Genomic DNA, 27,918 nt, shown 5'->3' with positions numbered 1-27,918 from the left:
GAGAGAGAGAGAGAGAGAGAGCAGCCAGTTAGAACAAAACAAAACGCAGGGAAGGATTTTTATTTTCTGGATTACCATAATCTAGTCACTACTGTGACATGGCGTAGGCTACAGCTTATTCCAGTAATTTCACACACTTCAGCACCCACACAAGCTCAATGTTAGCTCATTTGTGCAGCTAGAGATTTATTAGTTTATCTATTTATCTAAATATGCTGCAGGTTCGTTCGTTGACTACTGTGATCACTACTCTGATGGCTACAAACTGTTCCATGTGTCTCATAAACTCCTTTTAAAATTATAAAACCATAAAAGTCTCTTCCCTTCTACATCCACAGTTTACTGACCCCACAAAACTAACTCTGATCTGGATATGATAACAGAGGATTCTACTGCACTGGTTTTGATACAGCACTATAATAGAGCTTTGTCGCCTCCTACCGGACACCCACAGTAGGGTCAACAGCACCGGTACTCGACTGCTTTTCTTTATGATTTTTGTGTTAGAACTTGCAGTGCACCAGCAGAGAGATCTAACTGTAGAGTAATTTCAGTTTTTAAAAAATCCCATCCCACTCAGATAAAAAAAATATTTATTTCAAGTACAAATGACCAGAGAGTGTAGAACACAAAACTCTGTAAAGTTAGCTGGTTGTGTTTGTTGTATTGAGAGCTATGGTGGGTTGTGGTGGTTTCTTGTGATTCACAACTGATATATATATATATTTTTTTAGCAGATAGTCAACATGGATTATTTAGATCATCAAGCAATCAAGTGATCATTTTAAATAAAATGCTGGAAATTGTAATGTGAAGTCCACTTTACCATGATCACGTCATGTATAAGCCGACTGAAGTGCTCTACTATGGTTTGATGGAATGACTTCTGTACCTGCTGTACAAACTCATTGTGTGGCCTGTATAAAAACACATACACACTGACTGATCAAAATAAATTTAGTATAATGAAATGTGCATTCAGATTAAGCACTGTTTTGACCAATTTTAATAAAAGCAGCATCAATTTTCCCTTTTTCCCCCCAAAGACCTTTAAGTAAATTAACCTTTTTTCCACATACATGAGAGTATTTTGCCTGAAATCCAACAATTTTACAGACACGTCTGGACCACATATGAGAAAATGTGCAAAACAGAGAGAAACATTTTAAGTGCCATAAAAAAGACAACTTCATAAATAAGAGTACTGTCTATCACAGACATCGGAAAAGCAATTAGTGACAGAGGCTTTGGTTAAATTACACATATAGCATAAGAATATGCTTCACATATAAAAAGGAGCAATACAATAACACTGCTAAAAGCAAAAAAACAGTCTTTTACTTGGAGTATTTTTTAAATCCTGGTTAAGAAGTAATCCATGCATGCATTGTATTTAAAGCACCGTTGGCAATCAATGAGTAGGAATGATCACTTATCATAGCATAAGTTTCTTGAAACCCGTAAATTGGCACTACAGCTCAGTGAATTGAACCTGGATCTCTAACTGACCCCTTTGCTATATGCTAAAGTGCCTGTTAAAGTGTCTTTAAAGCAAATGGCCTCAGGAGGAGTTCCACTTAGACCCTCTTGCAGTTCTGCAGTGAGAGGTTGCAGGCGTTTATGCTGACCCTTCTCATGCCCTGGGTGTCTGTTACAGGTGCCAGGGTCTGAGTCAGGCTAACCTGTGCATTACTGAAGGATGTTATTCTCCCACTACCAGCTATCTGCAGGTTGACAGTGGTGGCATAGCTGGTTTTTAGACTTTTGTTGGCTCCCTGTTTTCCCACATTGTCCTCGCTTTTTCCTTCGTCAGAGCACCTACTGGGAGTGTCTCTTTCAGGCACGGGGGTGGTCCTGGCCACATAAGCACAGATAAGGCTACTTCTGCAAGTAGCTTGTCCCAGTTCAGAGTCCTCCAGTCCAGTTTCAGGGCAAGACAAAGAGGGCAGGATGTCACCAGCAGAACTGTCCTCTGTATTACACTTTGTCAGCAGTTCATGCACATCTGGCCAGGTGATGCTCGTCTTTCCAACACTCAGCCTGACAGGGGACTTAGGGCCCGGGCTGACACAAATAGGGGTGCCATTGTAGGACCGCCCATGGGGGCTAGTTGTGTCTATCTCCAAATCCACTGACCATCGTCCGTTCTCAGCCCAGTTTTTGGAAGGGCTCGGTGGTCTGCTTGCCAGACTCACAAAAGGTAAACTGCTCCCTTTTGGTCTCCGCTGGTTCTGGGAAGAGGAGGTGTTAGATGATGAACATGAAGAGACCCCTGACAGTGGAGATGTGATTCTGGAGCTTCTTGAAGCAGAGCTTGCTTCTGCTTTTGTTGGGGAGGAAAGGGTCGCTGCTGATGGGTTTCGTGGCTGAGGGCTTGCAATGCACCATATATTTGTAGGGATGCCTATAGGAGGAGGAGAGGTTACCCTAGGACTCGCACTTGGGGATAAAGAGCAAGCTGATGTTGTTCTTGAAAACTCTAAACACAGAGGTGCAAACGGGCTGGCCCCACCTTGTCTTGGGGTTCGTGGATTTGGAGGCTTGCTTATCAATGGACCAGAATTGCTTTGTACAAGTGGTGGGGAACAAATTCGAGTGAAAAGTGATGGTGTAGGAGAAGGTGAGGGCGACTGTACACGCGAGTTTGGCTCAGAGGAGAGGAATGGTCTAGCAATTTTGTTGTGAGAGGCTCCTCGATGTGGATCATGAGCATACATAGCTCCGCCTGTATTTGATGACGGCTTTTTGTGGTTACTGGCCCATCCATTGCTGTATTGACTGTTATTGTTGTTGTTATTATTATTCCCATTCAAACTAGTATGGGGAGAATGTTCATAATGATCTGACCTTGTGCGAGTAGAGGGTGCTGGGTTAAAGGTTACAGGTGGGGACACTGAACGTTGGCTTCGATAAGGTGGAGGGGACTGTACAGTTGCTGGGCTGGATCGCAGACTGTAAGAGCGAAAAGGGGAAGGGGGACATTTTGGAATTTGGCCAGCAGGGGCTGTGCTGCCAGTATCCAATGGTACAAATGAGTCCAATGGAACAGCTTTAGGGGAGGGTGACCTCAATCTCATGGAAGATGCTGGGGAAGGAATGGAACTGGAAGTAGGGGAGGTAGCCTGAAGGCGGGCATTTCTTTTGGCCATGCTTTGAGAGATTGTCTGACTAATACAAGAGGCAGCAAGTGACTTTGCAAGAGCAGAAGAGCTGAGATGCTGAGAGCCTCTAACAGGTGAGGGTGAGCGCATCCGAAGATTGGAGCTAAAGGCAGAAGCCCGATTTGTTTCTGAAGAACATGCAGTACTTGATGTAATGCCTGAAGACTTATTACTTAATGGTGGGATACTGGATGAACCCAGAGAAGGTGATGATGAGGTGTCCTGATCTTGGTCCCTGGACCAAGGCCGGGTCTGTGGTAGTCTGAAACCATAGCAGAGATACAATTCAGATCAATACTGTCATTAACAGTGCATCTTGATAAAAAAAAAAACATTTTAAAACACAATCTCCATTCAAAATGCAGTGTAGTCTATGAATATGCTGTGAATCCCTATTAAAAACTGCCCCTAAATGTTTTACTTATACTATTGAATAATTCAGCTATGTTTGGCCAAAAAATATAAATTGCTAAATATTCTGTACATCCCTATTAAAAAGGTTTTTGGTTATATCTGCCTTTTTTATATTGCAGGTCCTGCCATGTGACTACTCCACATTTGCACACTGTGCTGACAATGTTGAAGCGATATATTGTGCAGCCTAAACATCTGAATATAAAATATATATTCAAAACTGGGGTGGGGATTAAGCATCATTAGTAAAATCTGCAGCTACATGCAACAATATAGTACCTTTGGGAGGATGGAAGAGTTGGTGTGTTCCAATTAGCAGGCAGGCTTCTTCTTCCCATGGTAGTTGGCAGATTGTCAGGTCTTTGGCTGGTGAACTGTGGAAGATTGTCTGGAGTAGGTTCACAAGGCAGAGGTGATGAAAGAGGGCTTAACACAGACAAGCTTTCGTGTAATGTCTCTTTGCTTTTTAAAGGCTCTGAATTATGCGTGCCTCCTGGACCAAATGCAGATGCAGGTGCTGTTTTGAAGCAGCCTGGTGTCGGTAAGGGCTGAGACTGGAGTTGTGTAGAAACTGAATCGTCTGATCCCACAGAGAAAGGCATGTCTATGGGCATTTGAGGTTCACTATTGCTAGTTGTTTCTGAGATACTGTTGTTCAAGCTCAGTTCTGATGCTACTGGAGGAGACGCTTCAGTAAGATCAACAGAGGACAGACGTGCCCTTTGTGTGCAATCCTCTGAGCCAGAAACTGAACAATCTGTGTAATTCTCTGGTGATTGCTGCTGCATTTCACTCACTTTCTCTTCAGGGAGTGGTTTACTTTCATCTGGCTCTAAACCTGATTTTTTTTCTTTGGCACTGTTGGTTTCTTCTTTGAGGCACTGTTCTGCTGCTGGATCAATAAAACACTGGTCCCCAGGTGGCAACTCTGCTTGAGGTTGGTCTTCATTCACACACATCGTTTTTACTAAGGCTACTGAATTGTCCTCAGTGATTGAATACAAAGTGTGGTTAGTCTTCTGTTCAGGGAAGGGTTCACAGTGGTCAAGTGATGATTCGGGGGAAACTTGCGCTTGTGATTCAGAGCAGGGTGGAGGTGACATGGCTTCATCTTCCTCAAGTATTGCTTGGTCTTCCTGTGTTTGTACAGAGCTTTCCAATGCGCTCTTTGACATCACACCAGCTCCCAAATCCATGGTCAGATTTTCTTGTTGCTCTTTTGGCCCATTAAGTTTGCAGTAGTTTTCTTGGTGATAGGTTGTGGAGAACTGCTCTCTAACAATGACATGTCCAAACGGCTCAGGTAGAGAGGGAACAACAGATTCTGAAAAAAAAAATAGAAATGATTGTATTAAAGCCTATTGTATTTACATTGATTCATTCTTTATTTATGAGCAGCACATTTAGGGATACACTGAATATCTGGCAACTGAAAATAGTCATTCTAAAATGGGAAAGATGCACTTTTGGTGTGCAGCGGAGACCATAATAGTGAAAAGACTAAATAATTTAAACCAAACAATGACTTGATTATTTTAAGTCATATTTGAGTGTTTCTTCTAACAAATAAATGGAGGATTTTTACAGACCACACCCCTCCTCCTCCCAACTCCCCCAGCAATGTATGTCGGGAGTGAGGTGCAGAGACAAAAACAGCTGGTTTATGTAACTTTTTACACTCTACTTACATACATAAATAACAAAATATACAATGTCCAGAATTACTAATCACTTATACAATATTTACTACCCTTATACAGACTGGCTATTTTCCAGCTGACAGATATAAGCTGTAAAGGGTTTTTGAAGATAAGATTAGCTTAGCTAACCTAGCCTTAGATAACATCTGATTGCTTACCAAAAGACTGACTGCATTTATTTTTGTACATTTTCTAATGTGACCGAAGTAACACTGCTGAGCTACATTTATGATTAAAAAAGTACTACGGAGGTCCATTTATGACCAGGAAAAGTACTTCTAAAATAAATTCATGATTAGAATAGCACTGCTGAGGTAACAAAATGTATTTTGTTTTTTTTACATGTCTGTTGAGATATTAAAAGGTTCAATAGATATATTTACATTGCAGTTTTGTAAAATGGCTTGTTCTTTGAAAATACATTTAGACTATTTAATTTATCCAATGGTGAAAGCAGCTAATTGTACTGCAAAAATGTTCATTTCAGTGCATTTCTAATTTTGTATTTAATTTTTATTTAAAACATGAAGCAAGGACTCACCTGCAATTTCTTTTTGTGTCTTCACCTCAGCCTGATGCACCTCTAGCTGAGACTTTGGACGATTATTCAGTTTATTGGGCACTGCCCATGATCCCCGTGTCCTTTTCTGGTGTAACGGAACCTTCATGCTGCTTGCCTTGGCTGTATACATTCGTGCTAGCATCTGTACCTTGCTTAGGATTTTTTCAGAGTTCTCTACTAAGCACTGATCTACTGGCCCACCTTCAAAGAACCCAAGGTCTGGTACATCAGTCATCCCTTCGTAAAGTGTCCTACTGCAGGTGACCACCTTGCCATGGCGAGAGAACCGTCCCACTTTAATTTGACTGGGTAGGCCATCCAGATTCCCGTTGGAAGAACTCTTATCCTTTGTGCCAGTTTGAGAGTGAAGTACTACTTTGTCAGTTTTCTTTGTTTCTTTAGGACTTTTTGGCTCTGTGTCGTCTTCATGGTCTTGTTGGAGCACACAATGAGTCCCTGAGTGCTCATTTATGGAGGGTTGGTCTATTCTGCATGCATCTTTGGTCTTACCAAAGCTGCCCTCCTTACAAGTAGAAACTTTTAGACTCTCAGCTTTTCTCTCCTTCTCCTTCCAGAGCTCCATGCAGGGTTTGAAGTCACATATTTGTTCCTCATCTTCATCATCATCATATTTTATATTTTCACTCTTACTTTGCTCTTGGTTGCTCTGTGAAACTGGAGAGGAGGTAATGGTAGAGTCAGGCTGATCAAAGGTTTTATGATTCAGGTCAGGCATGCTGGGGGACGGGGACATGGCGTCACTCTCATGGCAATCAGAGCGTCCACTCTCAGAATCACACAGACTGACCTGGTGAACAAAGACGTTGAAGCGTGACACTGAATCTTTTACTAATCCTGTGGGGATATCAGAGAAGCTGTTTCTCCGTGTTGTCTGCCCATCCTCCAACACTGCTTCTGACTCTGCTGCCTCGTAGTAGTTGCGAATCTTTTCAATGATCTGTCTGTCACTTTTGGTCAGCTTTTGTTCAGCCTCTGGCACTTGCGGGTTCTCTGCAGGTCTGGATGTGGAAGGCTGATCAAAGGAAGGCACTGGCTCAGCTGAAGCTTCTATGATGGCTTGTTCCTTGTTATTTCCTGAAGGAGATATTTCATCTTTGGTAATACTGTCTTCAAATACTTGACTATCGACCTCCTCAGGAATGTCTCTCTCTGCAAATACTGCTGGTTCAGGAGATGCACTGCTGTTGCACTCTGTGGGTGTTGTCTCTTCCATCTCATACTTAAACTTGGACTCTTGAGAAGGTGAGCATAAGGAACACTCAGGGAGCAAATCTGCAGGTGAACTAAGAGGAGAATGTCCATGGTCATCTTCGTTATCTAATATAACACCTAAGTGTCTCTGCTCAGCCTCTGGCCTGTTAGGAATGATCTTTTGCTGATCATCTTTCTCTTCTATCATCTCTGGGTGCTGATGTTCAATTTGGTCCTGTGGTTCAGTAGACTGGTCCAGGACCTCTGACTTGGGCTGATACTGAAATATCCAAAAATAAGCATTATATGAAATGCATAAAAATGAGCAATTTATTATTTAATATTAGTGTTGCAGCTGTATTAATGATAGTTATCTTTCATGTTACCTGCAAATGGTCATATCTCAAAAATTTAAACACCTTAACAGCTGTACCTTGTCAAGAGTTAATAACTTAAATTTCTTGTCCTCTTAATGTGTTTGAGAGCATCAGTTGTGTTGTGAAGAGGTAGAGTTGGTACACAGTAATTTTGTTTTGCCCAAATAATATTGTATAACGTTGGACTTAATGAAATGTTGGACAACTGAAAATTTTATAATGATTTAAAATTTTAACTGAATAAATGAACAATGACTAATTTATTTTAAGTCATATGCACTGTATATTCTAATGTTGCGACTTCTTACCACACACTCTTCATCCAGTTGCAGCAAGTGTTAGGTGTTCTACACTCTGCTTGCATAATTAAATTAAAGCAGTGTCAGTGGGCCACCACTGAAAAATATAACTATACAGTTGAAACACTGTATCATAATTTGCTGCTATGTCTGGTGTTAAAATAATATTTTTTTATTTCTCTCTTTCTCTCTTTCTTTCAAAAGGAAACCAAAAACAGTGAATAATAGTGAAAAAAGTGGTAACATGAATGAATTTGCATTTGCAACATTAATATTAAGTACATTAATTGTATCGCTTACCATATCAGAGGACAGCTCTGCCATGCCTTCTCGTACACAATTCTGGTTGATAAACTGCATTATTTCCTCTGTGATAGACATCGTTGGAGGTGAAGGCAAAGGAACAATGTCCTCATACTCATCCTGAGCAAGACTCAGGGTTTCTCTGCCTGATTCCACTTCAATGACTGATGAGGCGAGTGTACTGGCACTGCCAGAGGAGCCCAAGCTGTCGACCTGTGGGCACAGCTCACCCTCACTGCCAGCCTAGAACACACAAATACAAAGACCTTACAATAGATATTAAGCATATTTTACAAATATAGTGCTTACATTTGATAGAAATAAATGGTGGTGTATGTGTGGTAAAATTAAACTTTATTCTTACTTTTATGGAGACTGGTGTCCACCAATTGAGCAAAGCATAGGAATAAAGAAGAAAATAAGAACAATTACATATTCAGGTTAAACATCACTTCTGATATTATATGGTTGGAAATTGTTTCTTGCCTATAAAATATATATATATTTTAAAAACAGCAACAATGATCTGTCTCTACTTTCCAACACACATACAAAAAAGGTCACTCACCACCTTGAAATGCTGCTTCTATATCCTTGGCAGGAGCTGGAACATACAGATATATATTTGTTTAAGTACATATCTCCTCTTTCACCAAAAATTACAAATAGATGTTTTAATAAAAATCTCTTCTTATAACAATTATTTGTAATGCAAGGCTTTAGAAGAGATTTGGGGACTCACCTGACTGTCTACGACCACGGCGGTATGTCACATTCCCTTCCAGAAGAAGCGGCAAACCTTTCCTGGCCTTCTCGGGAGTATAAATGAACTCTGGGGGTTCTACAGAATAAAGAAGTAATGCACCAATTTGTAAGTTATTGTCAAGCGTTATGTAACTCTATAAGCAATGACTGAAACCTACATAACACATGATAACTGTCCGGTATATCTACATAAGCACATGACAGCTTCATATATAGGAAAAGAGAAAACCACTTATACGTTAATTCTATGACTTAGTTGTGTCTGTGTTGTTCTTTTGCTCCCCTCTGTATTTTTATCTCACTCTCTAATGCCAACTTTAAACCTAACGATTTTCAAATTATTTTACTGTCGCAGTGTAAGTGTATCACAAAATTTTGAGACTTTGCTCACGAAAAATATTGACTTGAACAATGTCAACAGTCAATAGGAAAGCTACGGGAAGCCGCAAGGCAAAAATATTTTACGGTTAGCAGTTAATATGACTTATATGCTTTTAACTTTAATATGTACAGTATTTTAAACACAGGTAGCACCTTTAAAGTCATTATATTTAATTTTTTTTTGTGCATTGATAGTTTTGATACAAACAGGTTTAATAAATACACATTTTGCAATAATTATATTCTTTATTGCATTAATTCTATCTACAGCAAAAGCAAAGTGAAACTGTGATTCTTTGTTATACAAGGTTGTAGCAAAAAAGAGATAAAAAAAAAAGCTTATAGGGCGAGTTAAACACAAAATGTATTTTATTAAAGAATATCAAGAACTAACAGTGTGGCAAAAAAAAACTGTTGATGGGGACAAAAGTTGTGGACCTCTGATAAATCACAGAATTAATATACACATTAATTGAATATGTATTGTATGTACAGGGTTTCTACCAGAAGAATGATGGGAAATAATCTCAGAAAGTATCTAGCTGCAGTCTTGCAAATAGTGAACCACAGTCTTTGTAAAATCTTAGCCTGTGACTAAAAAGTCTGTGATTAGCCTTTAGATGTGAGAGGAAGTCAGACTTTAGTCTGTTTAAAGTCTTTTCAGAGTCTTTCCAAAGTCGTGCAGTGTATGGACCAGAGACTGTAAAAAAAGATGGACAAAATCTTCCGCCATGTTTGTGATCCTGATACCCGATTCTGCGCAGTAGAGACCAGAGGAGGGAGAAAGGCTGCTGAGAGACAGCCTACTAATTTAAATAACTCCGCCCCTGAGGGCTGCCTCGCAGTCACAGACTGCAGAGCGGGACAGAGCGGAGCTGACGGTCTGCTATTGGTCCCACCCATAACCAGCCCTTTTACAATAACCACACCTTTTTTGAATAGAGCTGAATAAACTTCTTAAAAACGAATTCTGTGAGGATATAAAAATGTGACGATATAAGCAGAGGTTACACTAGCTGTTGCATTTAAATAAAGGAGGTAGAATTACAGTATATAAAAAAAAAAACGTGATTGAATGTTGTCTGTTTTGCCATTGAAACCGAACAGCAGAGGGCGCCCGACCTGTGGTGGCTTCACTTTTGAGAGACGATGCTCTGTCCAGCTATACACAGGCTGTATTCGGAATGGCATACTACTATACTGCGTACTGCATACTGCACTAGTATGTACTGCATACTACACACTGCCCAGTATGTAGTATTCGGTACTGCAACACTTTTGATTGTAGTACCCTACATGGCCCCATGACACACCAGTCAGTCCTCTGTAGTGCTCCGAATTCCTCACAGTGAGTTGTAAACAGAAACAACCCAAGAAAGTTCCAGTTATATTTAAATACGTTTTCCTATTTATTTTAGTAGATTACTATTTTCATCTATGTAAGTACCATCAAGAAGAAAACATTTAAACAAACTCTTATTCATATTTACACAATCTCAACTATAAAAGAAATGAGACACGTTGCACAAGTGAAACAATTTTATTAATTTGTATTCAAATCATTCCCTTATTTAAAAGAAAAATATGTAGTAAAACTGAGGGAATTATTTATTAAATCAAAAGAACAATTTTTTAAACAAAGGTAATTATTTATTAAATTAACAGAACGATTTATTGGAATTATTTATTAAATAAAGAGAACGATTTATTAAAACTGAGGGAATTATTTATTAAATCAACAGAACAATTTTTTAAACTAAGGTAATTATTTATTAAATTAACAGAACGATTTATTGGAATTATTTATTAAATAAAGAGAACGATTTATTAAAACTGAGGGAATTATTTATTAAATCAACAGAACAATTTTTTAAACTAAGGTAATTATTTATTAAATTAACAGAACGATTTATTGGAATTATTTATTAAATAAAGAGAACGATTTATTAAAACTGAGGGAATTATTTATTAAATCAACAGAACGATTTTTTAAACAAAGGTAATTATTTATTAAATTAACAGAACGATTTATTGGAATTATTTATTAAATAAAGAGAACAATTTATTAAAACAGAGGGAATTATTTATTAAAGTAACAGAGTAATTTATTAAAACTGATGGACTTATTTATTAAAATAACAATCATTTATTAAAACTGAGGGAATTATGTATTAAAGTAACATAATAATTTATTAACACTGAGGGAATTATTTATTAAAGTAACAGAGTAATTTATTAAAACTGATGGACTTATTTATTAAAATAACAATCATTTATTAAAACTGAGGGAATTATGTATTAAAGTAACATAATAATTTATTAAAACTCAGGGAATTATTTATTAAAATAACAGAATAATTTATTAAAACTGAGGGAATTATTTATTAAAATAACAGAATAATTTTTTAAACTGTATGTTGCTGCACACTGCGGAGGGTCCCGGCCGCGGAGAGCGTTCGGCGCGGCAGCGGAGGGTCCCGGCCGCGGCGGAGAGCGCTCGGCCGCGGCAGCGGAGGGTCCCGGCCGCGGACAACGCGCGGCCGCGGCTGCGGAGGGTCCCGGCCGCGGAGAGCGCTCGGCGCGGCAGCGGAGGGTCCCGGCCGCGGAGAGCGCTCAGCGCGGCAGCGGAGGGTCCCGGCCGCGGAGAACGCGCGGCCGCGGCGGAGAGTGCTCGGCCGCGGCAGCGGAGGGTCCCGGCCGCGGAGAGCGCGCGGCCGCGGCAGCGGAGGGGCTCGACAGCGGTGAGCCGATACTTTCCAAAATAATTCCCTTAATTTAAAAATATATATATCCATAATTTGAAAATCTCTCGCACTCGCCACCATCTTGTTTTTTTCTGAAGCGAGCTGGAGGAGCCAGCCGCAATGCATGTTGGGATGCAGTACACCACGAAGACAGCTCTCCATGCACACTGCGAAATCGGAGCGGAGTAGTACACCATCCGGGTACCTGTAGTGCACTACAGATTCTCAGTTTGGTCGCATACTGCGTACTGCATACTAGCTTTAGGCAGATTTAGTACGCGAGTAGTATGTAGTATGCCATTTCGAATACAGCCACAGTCTATGCTATGGACAGCATAAGAAATGTGACGCTTATGGACAAGAGTGATTGGCTAAGAACCAATGAAGGTCCTCCTCTGGTTTGGCTGCACCCACCAATCATACTCTGTGCTGAAACAGGAAGAGGCGGGTCTTACAGAGCAAGAGGAATCGCATGGTAAGCAGCAGCAGCACGGAACAGTGTGAACGGGTCACAGCGCGGTAAATTTTAAACGCTGATAGTGATGGGCAGATGAAGCCTCATTGGGTGTATGGCATATTTTCCAAACTGTATCGACACTGTGTTGAAACTCTGTTGCTGTAACACTTAATGACGACATCTGCTGGACTTAAAAAGTCATTGCAAGCAACTGTATGCAAGGAACTGCATCGGTCACGTGGTTTTCCTTAAAATGATACGCGGTCCGACACAGGGGTTTGCCTTGTTTGCTCGGTGCATGCACCGAGGTTTCAGTGTTGTCAGACCCATTGCTACCAAACGATACAGGAACTGTATCGGTCACGTGGTTTTCCTTAACGTGATACGCGCACTGACGCGGGGTTTCGCCTTGATAGCTCGGCGCATGTGCCGAAGTTTCAGGGTCGTTAGACCCATCACTAAACGCTGATTTTTGAGAGTGGGAGCGATTGCCCAGTTGATTCTTAAGAGGTCTTTTGTTTGGTAGTTGTGCGGTGAGTGTTTAATCATGATCTTGTATAAACACTGGTGTTATATTGTAGCGTTTAGATCTGATCTCTGGTAGTAACTCACATTGTTGAAGCTCATTGGCTTCATCTACCTTCATTTTGTATGTCTATTGAGTTGGACAGGTTAGTTTGGGCGCTCACACACGTAGAAACCATTGTGTTTAGACACATAAGGTTAGGGGCAGTGTATTTTTGTATGTTGGTTAGTTTAGTTTATTGGTTAGGTAGTTGATTTTATTTTATTTTATTTTAGTTGGCACCGTCCGTTAGTCCACCTTTTAGATATTTTAAATCTCAGTTGATTTATTTTCTGTTTTAAATACATTTTAGCTTTGTTATGTTGATACAGTTCATTTGGTTTATTTTATTTAGCTTCAGTTCTTTTTCTTTGTTTTTGCATCTTCATTTCTGTAATAAATTAATATTTTTGCCACGAAATGTTGTCCTCCTGCTTTCTTCTCTATTACATGCAATTACAAACATGTTCACAAACCTGATTGCCTTCTTCCTCTGTGAAAACCATGGGCATCATCCAACCGAGGAGAAGGGGCCGGCTTGCGGTTTGGTTCTTGCTCAAACTGTGGAGCTGTACGTCAAAAAAACAAAGCAACAAGATACCAATAATGTATATAACATTATTATCCCATCTGTATGGAAACTCTGCTTTTGCTCATAACTCATAAATTGGTTGCTTAACATCGGAAAAATACATAATGCCAGTGAAAATCCAACAGTATCATTAAACGCATGCACTACTTACATTGACAAAAAGTATCACCAAGAACCTGCCTTGCCTGTAAGAGAGAGACTCATTTTTAACATGCAGTCACACAGCATTTTAAAAAATCCTGGATGCACAACAAAGATACCACAGTGAACATTGCAGCCCTTCTAATGTGGAAAGTGTTTTTTTAGTTGCTGTCCAATAAAAAAACACTTTTTAGTTTACTACATAATTTGAACTGAAAGTCAAGACTGATTTTTTATTTTACTGTAGAGTTATTTTGAAAATATATTTTTCATATAAAAGTAAGGATATGCTATCTATAGTCTATAGTAATTTGCCAGTATATTTTGTTCAAAATCACACCTTCTGTGGTAGAGATGCAGGATGGTTTTCCACTATTAGTCTCTTGAGGTAGTGCAGCCACAATCGCTTCTCCTCTTGATTTTTAGCCTAGAAAGTAAAACATTGACATTCATGTTTTCAGCAACATTAACTGGCAGTGACTTGTAAAAACAGAGAGGGGCACTGTCCCCACTAAAATCGGTTGATTTAATGCATTTTTATATGTTTTAAGTGGCACATTCTTTCTGTAATCTTACTATACAATTCAAATACCTTTCTTACCTGAACAATGTGCTGCTGTTTGGGTATTGTCTGATCTGACACTTTAAAACAGAGAGGGTCCTTCATATTTTCAACTAGGAGCAAGTTACAGCACTGAGGGTTGAGAAAGAAGAAAAATAATAGATTGTGACACATCAGGATGACAAGACTGTGTAAAAACTGTGTTCCAGACTCCCAGCAGTAAGAGTTTAGAACAATTCTCTTGAGTAATGCTGATGACTCACAAAAATATGTGTACTGTAGATGAAATGATCCAGCCTCTTTTTTGCAATAAGCAGCATCTTGTCAAAGAGGAAGAAGGCCCTCTCCTTTTTCACTCGTTGGACCCGAAAGGAACCTTCCAGAACAAGCTCTCCAAACCCACTGAGGTCAGGACCAGTCCAGTTCAGCAACAGACTCTCAATTTCCTGTGAGAGAGCGACATTTATGTTAGACTGCACTCAACACTCGGAGCTGTCTATATTCACTTGATGAGGTTAGTTGACATTTATGTAGAAAGTGTGGATGTTGTGGTTCCATCTCGTTTCATTTTATAGAAATAGATTTGAAAACAAAATTGTCAGCCATATTGACACCTTTGCAATCAGTATGACGAGAAAGTAGGACTATAGTGACAATAATGCACCCTCAAGCAAAGTTAACTACTGAGTATTGCAATGCTATTTACCGCTTACAACACATTTTTTTTTTTTTGTTTACAGCGAAACTTCATGACTCTTAGATAGCTAGTATTGCGTTTACCATATTTATAACATGATAAATGTAAGGGATTTTTTGCCTACTCATTTAAACACAGTGTGTCTGTGTTCACGGTTATATAGGCAGTGAAGATAGACAAAAAACTGGAGGGTAATGGAGTGTAGTCATGTTAAAGTCTTTGACAAATAAAAACAAATGTTAGCCGGTGTCTCCAAAACAGCTTTGCACGAATATGACTGAGAAAGCGTGCACTCCATGGATTTCATACGCTTGGTCAGGTGCTACTTTTAAGCCGGGAGTACTGTTCCTGAAATCGGTTGTCTGGGGTTCACTTCAAGTGGACTCGGATGCAGACTGTGATGGGTGCATGTGTGTGTGTGCGTTGTGTGTGTGAGTCACAAGGGAGGGGAGGATGAGATAACCGCCTTAGCACTGATTGTTGTCTTTTCTGTCGTGCACTCTATTCATCTGGCTTATGAAACACGCTCTGAGAAGATGGGGGCCGGTGGGTTGGGGTTACGGAGGCGAGTAACAAAAGTAACGCAATAGTTACTTTTACTGGTAACTAGTTACTTTTATAGTGGAGTAACTTTTTTGGAAAAGTAACTAGTAACTATAACTAATTACTTTTTCAAAGTAACGTGCCCAACATTGGTGATAGGTGTGGAAGCTTTCCAAACTCCTGGTCCGCATTATTTCCCTTTCAGTCAGTATAACACTTAATACCTAATAAATCCATACTGAGATAGGACTGGAGTGATGGTGCTGTAATAAGCTCATGCACCCCACAAGCTCTTGTTTTACAAGATTATGTTATGTGTTAGCTGAACACTGCTATCATAGTCATTTTAATACCCACCCAAAATGATTTTTACTATGATAAAGTCTGTAATGGGTTAAGGGAGGAGATGCCAAAGGTTACTCTCACCCCTCTCCCCTAAATAATTAGGAGTTCTCACATGGTTTTAAGTTTTATCTTACTCATGCTCTGGTAAATTGCTCAACAATTACTAAGTCCAGTATTGTAGCAGATATCTACAGAAAGAAAGTTATGAAATGAAGGAAAGAAAGCAGCAGTTGTGAGAGTACCTGGAGTCTAACAGCATGTTCCTGTTTCCTCTTCATGTCATTAATGTACCAGGCCACTGCTGTCATCGTGATGATGGCATCCTCCACCACCTCATATCCTGGATCACTTTTGTCAAAGTGCTTGGACAGCTCCTGCCAGAAGGGGGAGACATTGATTACTCTTTAGCAACCACTAGCTGTAGATGCTGGAGGCGTTCTGACCGGTTCTGGCAGATTCTGCTCTTGAGTCCTCTAGGATCAGCATTTTTTCTTATGCAGTTTTCTTTATGACCCTTTCAGCACATAAATGTGGATAATCGTAAATACAGGACACCAGGAAATGAAGAGGGAACCAGAACTGGTTAGAAAGTATGGATGTAATGCAAACTGCAGCTCAGGGACTTGAGTATGTTAGTACAGTTTACTAAAATACAGCTTTTGTGTGAAAAATAGTGCATGGCAGAACACATGACAGGATCCATATCTCCTGACTGACCTGCAGCAGTAGGTGGTACTTGAGAATCCTCTGCACAGGCTTCAGCAGATAGGTCTCCAGGGGCAGGGAGTGGCAGAGGGTGGCCTGCCTCTCCTGGAAGAAGCGCACCAGGCATTCGTTCTTCATGCAGTCCCTGAGCACAGCTACAGAGCTGGGAAGAGACAGAGACAGTCCGTCAGTAATTCTGAGGGTGGTCTGCTGGGAGATTCATCAGTTAAGCAGCTAAGCCTGGCAGGCACTTCATCTCACCATGAGCTCTGCGGTAATGTGTTCAGCCGATGGCCCTGTGAAAGCCCTTAAGCCAAGCCTAAACTATTTACAAAAACACTCAGCGTCTCAAACGCACTCACCGTCTGCTAACTGCATCACGGCAAAAGTGCCGGTCCTAGAGGAACGGCGAGGTTACACGGTTCAAGTTCGCACTCGAATACTGGCGAACTGAGAACAGTGCAGAGCGGAGCTGGTGTTATTTGGTCTGGTTGTGTGTCTGTCTGCATGTGTGAGTAAACATGTGAGACTGTGCCGTGAAAGTTGGGTCAGGAATCAGCTTTAGCTGAACATCTGCTGCTGCAGAATTGGTGACTCGTGGGAATAAAGCAGACGGGTCTGAAATGTAAGCCTAAGCAGTCATCACCCAAGCATGCAATCCCGTCATATGTCTGATTTTTCCGCTAGAGCAGCAACAAAAACTGTCTAATAAAAACCATGGCTGCATTAATCCCATGTGCCTTTCGCTGCCAATCACCTGTTTGATTCTGATGTGATGGTAGGCTATCAATCATGTGCCTAAGCAACTTTTCATTCAAAACAACTTGTGATAATGAGTGCTTGCTGTTTGATCAGGCACCTTTGTGCTGTCAGCAAGAGTGTAGAAAGTATTTAACACTTACAACACCAAACCAAACAAAGTTGGGACACTGTCTAAAATATAAGTAAATGTAAGTAAGAACACAACACAGTCATTTGCAATCTATTATAGGGTCATCTCAGTTTTCTCAGAAAACCTGATAGCAGCAACACATCTCCAAATAAATTGTACTACTATAGTGTTACTACTAAAATCAGCTGGAGGAGAAATTTGCAATTAACCCACATGACTGGGTATAAAAAGAGCATTTTAGAGAGGCAGAGGCGCATAAGAAACAAGGCAGATGGTCAACATTGGATACTGGTGATCTTTGGGCCCTCAGGCCGCATTAAAAACAGGCATGATTAGGGTGAAATTTGATACCATGTAGGCCCCGACCGAAAGGTCAACAAAATATCTGTGAGGAAAAAAAGGGGACGGTGTGCTGGTATAGCTTTAAATAAGAAACTTGAGGCAGTTTACATGGTTTTAATGCCCCCTAGTGGCTTAGTTAGTAACAGCATAGCCTCAATTCAAACTTGTTTAGTTGTTAACTGACCATCCAGCAGTGCAGTCAGTCATTGTTTTCTCCCGGTGAAATCTTGGCCCACATATGCCTGTAAGTTGCTCATTTTGACGTTTTTTCAGTTAAATTGTCTTTTTCAGTTGAATATATGTTGTTTTAGTTACTTTGATAGACCAAATAAGCTGTAAAATGTTTGAAATCAAAGGTAACTATTAGCATGTATGCTAATCTGTTTACATGAAGGTAACTAGCTCTCTGGAAATATTTAGATAGAGCTGTGTGTGTACACGTATGTGAGATTAGTTAATTTTGTAGTAGCTATCTCAGTAATGTTATACTGAACCAGTGTATATTTGGTGGTTTAGAAATTTATATTTTTCCTTTGTTTATTTCAGTTTTACAAAAAAGGATAAGAGAGAAGAAATAAAGATTTTGAGTTTGAACTCTCTACTGTATGCTGTCTGTCTAACTGGATAGCTCCAGCCAGTTTCACGTTCAGTTGGGACAGAACAGACGGTATTACTGGCTTAAATTAAACATAATTTAATTTTGCCAATCTAATGTTGATTCTCTTATTTACCTTTAAATACCAATTTATAAGCGCTTAAAATTATGTGCACTGTTTGATATTTGTTCTCAGGTAAATCAAAAAATGCCTTAAATATATAGTTTTCATTACTATATACAGCAACCAATTATTATCCTTTAAGAAGCACAGGCAGGTACAATATAAGACTTTTACAAACACTTTTTTGAGTAACCCTAAATATTGTTTGTTATTGTTATCGTCAAATTATAGAAATAATTGTGAATTAATTTCCTTTTGGGTGGTGTGTTTTATACCCATAGACTTTTCCACAGCAGATGAATCCTTCAGTCAGGAAATAGAGAGCATCTTATGGTCATATTTCTTAGAACAACTCTTAAAATAAAAAAAAAATTGTTTAAGCACAAGTAATGCTGCTGTTTTTGTTTTTAATAAAGCGGCACAAACATGTTCATTGTTTGTTCCAACAAGATCCAAAAAGAGGCTGTCGGCTGTTAAATAAATACATTGTGTGAGAATAATTATCAATTATTGAAAAAATATATAGTTTGGGTATCGGTATCGAATTTAAATTAAAGTATCTGTATAAAAAATGTAAAAACAATACTCAGCCCTAAGCATGATTTTGTTTGCTAAGCAATTCACCAATGCAAGTTAAAGCTGTATCACATAAAGGCGATTCATAAATGCTACTGTCTTTTCCTGGGTCCTGATTTAAAATTCAATAAAAAGCTAATTTAAAAATAAAGCAAATAGTTTTTTTTAGTACCATTTACTTTTCCCAACATTTTTGAGATGTGTTTCTGCCATCAAATTCTAAACGAGAACTTTTTTTTTTTTGAGATTTGGGTTTATAAGCTAAAATAATGAATGAAGTGAGCCAGAGTGTAGTAATATATTGTGCATGTCTCACTGCAGATTTGTGTTGGCTAAATTACAATAACGTTGTCACAATAAAACAATGCACAAAAGACCGACAGTACCAACAGTAGTTTACTTACTTGGGATAATTCATGCAATAGATGGTGTAGATATCGAAGGCTTCACTCTAAACAAGAAAAAGAGAAAGATGATAGAAATTACATATCTGATTAGAAAAAAAATATTACCCAAATATATTAACTGCTCTATGTCATTCCAGAAGGTTCACTTATGATGGTTGTGAGTGTATGCACCAAAAAGTCCATTTGTTTTTATATATCAATATTACTTTTTCATTTGCTACAATTAAACAGGCTGTTTTTGGTACTGTTCCTTAAAGAGCGCTTTGATTGGCTGACCTGTATTGCACCTTTTTAAAAAAGCCTTACGGATAGACACACTCCTTGTAACTTCTTCCTTATAAAATCCCTCCATACTTGCACAAATATTCTATTTTACTTCTTTAGCCTCTCACACACATGATTACAGTGTTTTAGGTGACTGGAAACAAGGTTTTTGTAAACATACTATAGCTTGTAGTTTTTTGAGAGTATGTGTGGACAGATTAAAGGTACCTTCTAAGGAAAGCTGACAACAAAATGCTCACTTGTGCATTGTTACTGCAGTTTACTCTGTGCTCAGATTTGCATAATGAAAGCTACAAAACTCCACTTTTCGTCCTGATCACGACTGCACATTGGATTTAATAAAATGCCGAAAGTACAGCAAAAAAAAATACAGTAGAATTTATTCTGATTTTAAGCTGTTTTTTGGTACATATCTGCTAAGTATTAAAACTTCACCGGCATGCCAAAAGTCACAAAAGTCATGGTATAGCAGTATGTAAATCGATCATGAAGTGTTACCACAGGGGAGAGCTTGTATATACGTTTTGAGGTGTCATCTTGTGAGTGGGTTTGAAGACTGGCCTGCTATGACTTCTAGGACGACTTACAACCTTTTTCGTGTAAGCTAAATAAATCAGAGCATGGCTGTCATGAACATCTGACCTTTCCAAATTGGTCTAGAGTCTTTTAAAAGAGCAGGGGAGTCGTTTGCAGCTCCTTTGGAACAACGTATCTCAGGAGTGTAGTGATTAAAGTAAGTGTAGAGACCTCCAGCCGCAGCTTTATGACCCATCCAGCATTTAAACCAGAAACCCCCAAGTTGCTCAGAGCCATAAATCACTGAAGCTGCTGCCGCCCAAAAACACTAATGTTAGCATGCTTCCACAAAGTGCTTTCAAAGCCTGCCACGGGAGCTGCACCACAACAACATAATCAAGAGATGTTCTTCATCTGCTCCTGTTTCAGAACTGGGCACTGAAACGGCCGGCAGCAGATCTGGCCTGATAAGGGCTGCTTGGCAGAAACTGTTCCACTCACTGGAGTGCATCTGTACAAGCATGTAAACACATCTGATTTGTGCTTTATTTGGAACCTGATGTCCATTCCAGAAAGCACGCTTTTTGTTTTGGAAAAAAAAATCTGATGCTTTTTTTATGGGCCACTGGGAACCTAATCTTTTATCGCTGTGGATCCTGAGAAAATGCCAAAAAAGACAGGTCCCCAAAATACCTTTAGCCTGTTTGAGAAGGTCAGCCGAGCTGAGAACCCAAAATAACCCGCCGGTAATGACTTAATCAAATGTACTCGTATCTAAATGTACGTTTCCTTCGCCAATACTAATTGATCCAAACAGTGGCCCATTCAGCCGGAGGAAAACTTCAGGCCTTACAGATCGGGGGAAGGTTGGAGAGCCGGCAAGGGGGTATACAGATTACATTTTACAATTTATTTTCCTTTTAAACTCTTAAAAGCAGGAGTGATGACTTAGAAGATTGATAAAAGAACCATTTTTACTTCCTTTAAGAAGCTTTCAATGGCTGGTTCTATTTAGAATAATTTTTGAAAACAAACATGAGTGTGTAAACATCCTTAATGTTACAAGGTAGTTAATCCACATTATGCAAGCACATTATTTATATATTATTTATAACTAAATGGATTTTATGTGTTAGTTATTCATTTTACAAAATGTAGAAAAAAAAAACTAAAGTCAACATCTACTCTATGTTGATAAAAAGTTTATCCTGCTTTTGCTGAAATAACTGTATTTAGGCTTTATACTAGCTTTTTAAGCATTGTAGTCAGGATTTGATTGCATTTAGTAATAATACAGGCTTCGTGAGCTCCTTAAAGCTCCACTAGGTAGGATTGAGATTTTGTGCTCATAAATGTTTCAGGCAGATTAGTTTCTCTTTCTCGTTTTCTGGCTTTCACAGACATATTCAGTCTCTTTCCAGCTTCTGCCAGATTGTCTGTATGTTAGTTTGTAAAGAATGAACCAGTAGGCCTTGTAGAACTGTTAGAACTAAAGGTCGGAAAGCAGGTCGCAGTTCTCGCGAGCGTTGGTCGCGGCCGCCTCGGAAAACTTACAGAGTCTGGTTTGAGCTCAGAAGAGCTCCAACACAGACACGAGAGCACCGCTATTCCTCCTATTACACCTCAATGCAGCGTTGCAGTGAGTTTCAAGCTGTAATTTTACTTCTTTAAAAAGATCAAAAATCAAGTAAATCCTACCTAGTGCTCCTTTAAGTATTGTCCTAAAGTATTGCAAAAAGCACCATTATTTTGGAGAACACAGTTCCACTGCTCAATGCTGGGGACTTTATACCCTTCTAGTCCAAACCTGGCATTAGACATGGTGCCAAGAGGCTCATGTTTATCTGCTCCAGAGAGTCCTATTCTTTTGGCAATACTTCACAATAAAGTCGACAAGCTGCCTGTGTGCTTTTACACATATGTGACAGCAACTGCTGCAATTTGAAGTAACTGACTGCATGCAATCCTTCATTAGCAAATGTTAAATATTATTTTAACTGTTTGTTTCCTTGTTCCTTTTACACCCAGTGTTGAGTCATCTTCTCACAGAGGACGGATGGACAGAAATTTGTTTTATAGTAAGTTTAAGTATTGTATCTAATGAGACCAATTTGTTTGGGGTCCTGTTTTTAATTTTTTACTCATGTTTTGAACTGCCTGTTTTTCAAATAATGTCCTCCAACTTTTCCTTTCCTAATATGGGTGGATTATCTCATATCTAATCAGCTAAGAAAGATATTATATAAAAAAATACTTAACAGTCTATTTGCTGGGTGGTCTCTAACATTTGCACAGCACTGCGTGTCCAAGCCAATAACCATTTATGACCCAGTGCAAGCTTTTTCCTACATCATGTCAGATCAAGTTGTCTCCCACCAGAAACAAAGATGGCATTGTCTGGACTCCAATGCCACCCGGGTCTGGTCACTGTCATGTCGCTGTGGCATGGAGTGTGTGAGTGAATATGTCTGAAAAACCCCACAGCTGACGCACACATGTACAAAGGTCAGCACAGTTTGCTGCTGTGTTTGGGATTCATTCACAATGCCCATCTGTCTTTGACCCAAACACCAGCCAGACAACATACTACTACTGTGCCCCTGCCACACTACCAAACATATGGCCAGTTCACACAGCTGTGGTTTCTTAAAACAGTTTGCAAACAATTTGATCAGTGAAGTATCAGCAATCAGGAACAACATATTAAAGTAACAGTTCAGCAAACTTGATTCCTTAGCTTACATTTAGAAAATCAGTCAATCAATACATGCTTGGTATTCAAAATTAGCTTTTGCTAAGTTTATAGGCCCCAATTAGCCTAAACCTAAGCGTACCTAAATAAACACATGTGCCTAAAACCACACTGAGCTGGTGAGTGATCTTAAATAGGCCAGCTTATGTGGTTTTGACGCTGCATAATATACCTATATAAGTATGTTGCAAAACAGCAAAGCCTAAATTTGGTCCTTTTTTTGGTCTTTTGGTCTTCTATTTTTGCCAATTTCTGCTGACAATGACAGAAATGACATAAGCAAGCCTGTCTGAGGTACATGCTGTTTTAGCTCATCAATTAACATGCTGCTATCCCGTGACTTTTGGCATGTCAATGTATTTATGATTGTACTTATTTTTTTTTGCTGGATGTTAGTCAATGATTAAGTCCAATCTCAATGCAATCAGAATCAGAGTCAACTCCTAAATCAAACTGACTTATTCCTGAGGTGGAAACAGATCTGTTGTGAATTAGCTAGCAGACCTCGTGTTCACACTGGCAGGTAACTGACCAACAAGTGACCAGTCATTTATTATTAAAGTACGCAGTTTGTTGCTGTAATTAGGTGGGAAATGGCAGGAGATGCAGTGACAAACAACATACTGAGTTGATATTTTCTCAACCTAATGGAATTATTAGGTGGTGAAGCGACATTTTAAACTGATTGGGCAAAAAATAGCAGACATTGGGGTCCAAAGTGCCCAACTTCTTTATCCCTATTCCCAGCAGTGTGATTCCTCTACGAAATCTTGTTTTTCCATTTGTTATGTATAAGTATTACATAGTATAAGTATTTTTGAAACATATACAGGGACAATTTGTAGAAAAATGAAGCACGAAAGAAAGTAGTGTAGACTTCGATAGGTAGCTTGCTGGATTAGCCAGAGTGCTAACTGGCCATGTTGGTAAACTCAAACTTGGGACGGCATGAGCAAAGGCTAGAAAATGTGTATACAGCTATGGGACAAATTAAGAGACCACTTCAGTTGCTGAATTAGTTTATTAGATTTTGCTATTTATAGGTATATGTTTGAGTTAAATGAACATTGTTGTTTTATTCTATACATTTTACCACATTCCAAAATATTGTCAGTTAGAGCATTTGTTTGCAGAAAATTCAGAAATCAATATTTGGTGGATTAACCCTGGTTTTTAACCACAGTTTTCATGCATCTCGGCATGTTCACCTCCACCAGTCTTACCCACTGCTTTTGGATAACTTTATGTCATTCCTGCTGCAAAAATTCAGGCAGTTCATCTTGTTTTGATTGTTGTGATCATACATCTTCCTCTTGATATATTAAATTATATTCCAGATTTTTTTTAATTTGGTGAAATCAAAGATTTTTATGTGTCCAGTGTCACCATTTTACTTGCAACTGATGTTTTAATTATTCAATTAGCTATATGTTTATATGTAGACTACATTACCTTGCTTTAATTTTTTTACTTACCCTCTCCACAAAGCATTCGGCTATAGCTGCTGCATGAGAGCTGCGCTCCAGGTCTTCCAAAAGATCACTGGTGAAAAGAGAAAAAGGTTTGCGTCAGATGGTAATGAGTTATGCGCGGTGAGAAAGCAGTCTGCTGTGTCTTACTTTCATATTCTCACAAATGTCAATCTGCTGTGTCTGACTTTTATATCCCTGAAAACGTCCCTCGCTCCGTCCAAAGGAAATTACGCACAAGTGAATGATGTATGTTCAAAATCTGCTGCGGAGCATCAGAGGGCTCAAGAGCAAAGTGTCCCAGAGATAGGATTTGGGACGCGTCTTTGTTTGAGCAGTGTTATGCTCTTTCTATGGCGACATCTGGGGCTGGTGTTTCAAGAGGATGCTTCTGGCTTCAGCAAACTCCAACTCCTGTCTCCATTTACACACAGCGCTTGTTTCTTTTTTCTCCGTCGATTCAATTCAAACTATCGCTTAAATGCACACAGATGGAGTACATCTTATTTTGGCTGAGTACGACCACCTCCCCTCCAGCCCACTTTCCCCTGATCCTGATCCCCACAACAGACCTTGAATCCCCTTTTTCTGGCTGCACCATTACAATCCAAGTCTGTGTACCTGTGTAACCTTTTCGTTTTTTCTTTGAAAGACATCTACAGTTTTATCACAACACAAAGGAGAATGCTTTCTCTCTCTCTCTCTCTCTCTCTCTCTCTCTCTCTCTCAGTGAACCTGGAGCACATGATTTACATCTTCTAAATGACAGTGAGCAAAGGGGAAAGCAGAGGAGCTCTCCTTTCAGCCTCTGAATGAATGAAAAACAGCAGGCTTGGATTATCTTGGCCGCCATCAGCGGCGGGACAGAAGAGCAAGAGAGGGAGTTGAGGCTGAGGTTTGTAAAACAATCACTATTGTGAGTCAGATGTGAAATAGAAGAAACCAGGTTTTCTCAGAGCACTTTGGCTCAGATCTGGTCTCATGGGGGGCTGGTGCAACTTTGAACAAAAAAAAAGAATAATTTGAATTTGACTTGAATCAAGTGTATATCGGTTCAACTTGAATACAATATTACATCAGCACAATTATTGCTTGAAGGAAATATCCCGAAGGGCACAGTGATGCTGATGTCATATTTTTTATCACCACTTCCAGGCCAAGACCTTGTATCTCCAAATTGGTACCATTACAGAAGAAGGAAAATAAGGTTTGGACGTAGAACCGTGACTGAAGTTCCTCCTCCTTCCAGTCTAACATTTGATAAATGTCCATATCATACCTAACTTTCTGTTTCCCATGATAATTTTTTTTATCTTCTCTTTTGCTCACAGCAGTAGCCAACTCAAAGTTCTTCCCATTTCTCCAATCACTCCCTTCTTATACTACAACCATTTGTTGAAGGCATGCTCAATATTCTACAATGGATTACAAATAAAGGATTTCAATTAGTTTCACTGTGAAATCTAATAAGCTGATTTTACTTTAAAAAAGAATGCAAACAGATTGCCTAAAAATTTTTAGTTGACATTAGTTGAATGAATCAAACTAAAAATTAAATATAGTTGCTTGTATTTAATACTTTGAATAAGGACCAGCTACTTTCATAGATTTTTAATAACTGAAACATTAACAGACACCCCCTTTTTTAACAGCATAATTCAGCATAAAACAGCATTAGTGCATGATTGGGCACTGTGGCCTTTAGCCAACATAAAGTCACTTATGGCAGCACAGAAAGTGTTAACTTGCTCTAATAGCCTACAACACTGAGACCAGGCAGGCAAACATTACATAAGAAAAAACATGGGTATAAAGCACAGGAGATCGATTTTGTTACTGTATTAAGTAATCCCTTGAGTTTTCTTCACTGAAAGTTTCTTTATAGTGTTTTGAACTGAGGGTGCTCACTCATCTCTCGAGGGCCTTGACAAGAGCATGTGATGATTTATCTGACCACAGAAAAGTCCATCCAGTTCATTAGCAACCTTTAAACCGTCATCACCAAGAGACCCTCAAGCCACTAGACTGGTCAGTCTCGGGGGAAATCTTCCCGACATCCCGAAGGAAACAGCATGGCTCTCTGTAAACACACTGGCTGCGCCTTCATGTGGCGAAGGGGTAAAAGTTCGGAGAGAAACCTCAGCACACCAGCGCTTCAGAATCCCCCTCCTCCCCTGGAGACGGAGTTCATTTGTGGCTGCCCTTTGTGGTGAGGGGGCTTCACTTCGGGTTTCACCAAAAGTGGAGGGGAATTCATGAACACTCTGTGCTGCAAAACACACTAAGGATCTGGCCTGGGTGAGGTTCCATTCGAGGTCTGTGAATTCTAAGGCTCAGCACGAATTAAGAGGTATGACAGCTTGTTACCATATATGCAGCTTGGCAGTGTGGAATTATGCCCCAACAAAGATGTTGCCATTAACTAAACGGCAAACGGAGAACAGTGAGGTACAGTATCGTGATCACAACCCTTGCATTTACTTTCATGTCTGCTTTTTGGTAGCCAAGTTGGATTCAATTAGGTCTTGGCACTTCATATGAGGTTTTGGCACTAAAAGTCCAAGCCCCAGGAAACTCTCGGGCCATCTCAGCCAAAGTCTTGAGTTATGCTTGTTATATCTGTGCTATTACTTTCCCAGGCTCTCAATCACAAAACACTTACACTGGCTCTTAGAACAGTTAGGCGATACATATTTGAGGTCAAATTAAAAATTAATAAATGGAACCACTAGGGCAAGTGCCGATCGAGGGTTTTATCAGGTCATAACTGTATAATACCGGCTTCAGCATAATGAATTCCAGTCACTGAAGCTCTATATTCTTCTTAGAAAAAAAATGCTGGCCTAGATTCTTTATGTGGCGGAGATGGGAAATGACCCGTTGAATTTAACACCACCGACACTGAAAGGAAGTGTCCTGACGGTGACTCCTCCCTAGTGCTGCATACTGCCCAAACTATGATCAAGATCAGGAAAGGGAGTCACCTGCAAGCTGCCTTAAATACAGAACCTCCCCTACTTGCATTCATTCCTTCCATCTCCACTTCAACCTCTTCCTGTATTGTTTCACTTGAAGACTCACTTGCTCCCTTGTTCTCTCCCCCTCCATGCCCTACTGTCATTTTGATGTTTTCACCCACTCCCACCATTCATCTTCTAATGTGGTTAGCATGATACGTCTAAAACAATAAAGAATGCAGGTTATTTAAGCTCCTTTCACTGTGTTCCTATATTTTGTAAAGCTGTCAAACCGTTGGGATCACTCCAGGCAGGACTGCACTATAGGCAGACCACTGGATTCCTTTGTTTGGAGTGAGAATTCCTTCTGTCTTACATGACAGCAAAATTTACACCTTCTTCAGTTCTTCCAACCTCTGATAAAAGCAGAAAGAACTATTAGAGGAGTTTGGGAGAAAGTCCCTTAATGTCTGACACG

General features: G+C 39.6%; 2 protein-coding genes and 1 long non-coding RNA gene across 4 annotated transcripts in view; 1 reads left to right on the top strand and 2 right to left on the bottom strand.

The window, feature by feature from the left end:
* Window positions 1-576: 576 nt before the first annotated feature.
* LOC125782630 (uncharacterized) lies at window positions 577-8,295 on the bottom strand. Its single transcript, XM_049467298.1, has 4 exons — window positions 8,026-8,295; window positions 5,817-7,329; window positions 3,855-4,899; window positions 577-3,423 (listed from the first exon to the last, which is right to left on the bottom strand). Exons 1-4 carry the CDS (start codon window positions 8,104-8,106, stop codon window positions 1,578-1,580), a joined length of 4,485 nt encoding a protein of 1,494 aa, XP_049323255.1. The 5' UTR covers window positions 8,107-8,295; the 3' UTR covers window positions 577-1,577.
* A 261-nt stretch (window positions 8,296-8,556) lies between these two features.
* Window positions 8,557-27,918, bottom strand: part of LOC103021609 (pleckstrin homology domain containing, family G (with RhoGef domain) member 2) — a 67,995-nt gene continuing 48,633 nt past the window's right edge. For both annotated transcript variants that reach the window (XM_049467296.1, XM_049467297.1), the window contains 11 exons: window positions 24,490-24,556; window positions 19,459-19,505; window positions 16,538-16,688; window positions 16,063-16,194; window positions 14,499-14,681; window positions 14,275-14,367; window positions 14,014-14,100; window positions 13,684-13,717; window positions 13,417-13,509; window positions 8,771-8,869; window positions 8,557-8,632 (listed from right to left, as the gene is read on the bottom strand). In XM_049467296.1, coding sequence (XP_049323253.1) covers window positions 8,589-8,632; window positions 8,771-8,869; window positions 13,417-13,509; window positions 13,684-13,717; window positions 14,014-14,100; window positions 14,275-14,367; window positions 14,499-14,681; window positions 16,063-16,194; window positions 16,538-16,688; window positions 19,459-19,505; window positions 24,490-24,556 — 1,030 coding nt within the window. In that variant the 3' untranslated portion in view covers window positions 8,557-8,588. The remainder of the gene's footprint in view (window positions 8,633-8,770; window positions 8,870-13,416; window positions 13,510-13,683; window positions 13,718-14,013; window positions 14,101-14,274; window positions 14,368-14,498; window positions 14,682-16,062; window positions 16,195-16,537; window positions 16,689-19,458; window positions 19,506-24,489; window positions 24,557-27,918) is intronic.
* On the top strand, window positions 17,831-27,686 carry LOC111192355 (uncharacterized). Its single transcript, XR_002649856.2, has 4 exons — window positions 17,831-18,003; window positions 22,291-22,340; window positions 25,214-25,378; window positions 25,639-27,686. It is a non-coding gene; the product is annotated as an uncharacterized LOC111192355 (long non-coding RNA).

This window comes from Astyanax mexicanus, chromosome 18 (genome assembly GCF_023375975.1).
Source record: "Astyanax mexicanus isolate ESR-SI-001 chromosome 18, AstMex3_surface, whole genome shotgun sequence".
NCBI lineage: Eukaryota > Metazoa > Chordata > Actinopteri > Characiformes > Acestrorhamphidae > Astyanax > Astyanax mexicanus.
The sequence above is the reverse complement of the archived record's forward strand: the minus strand, read 5'-3'. Positions and strand labels throughout refer to the sequence as shown.

What these genes read in the sequence shown, in the direction of transcription:
- LOC125782630 (XM_049467298.1), bottom strand. Translation starts at nt 8,106, where the DNA reads ATGTCTATCACAGAGGAAATAATGCAGTTTATCAACCAGAATTGTGTA. An exon ending in CAGAGCTGTCCTCTGATATG is followed by an intron (nt 7,330 to 8,025) that starts GTAAGCGATACA and finishes TGGATATTTCAG; the next exon opens with TATCAGCCCAAGTCAGAGGT. An exon ending in ACTCTTCCATCCTCCCAAAG is followed by an intron (nt 3,424 to 3,854) that starts GTACTATATTGT and finishes CTATGGTTTCAG; the next exon opens with ACTACCACAGACCCGGCCTT.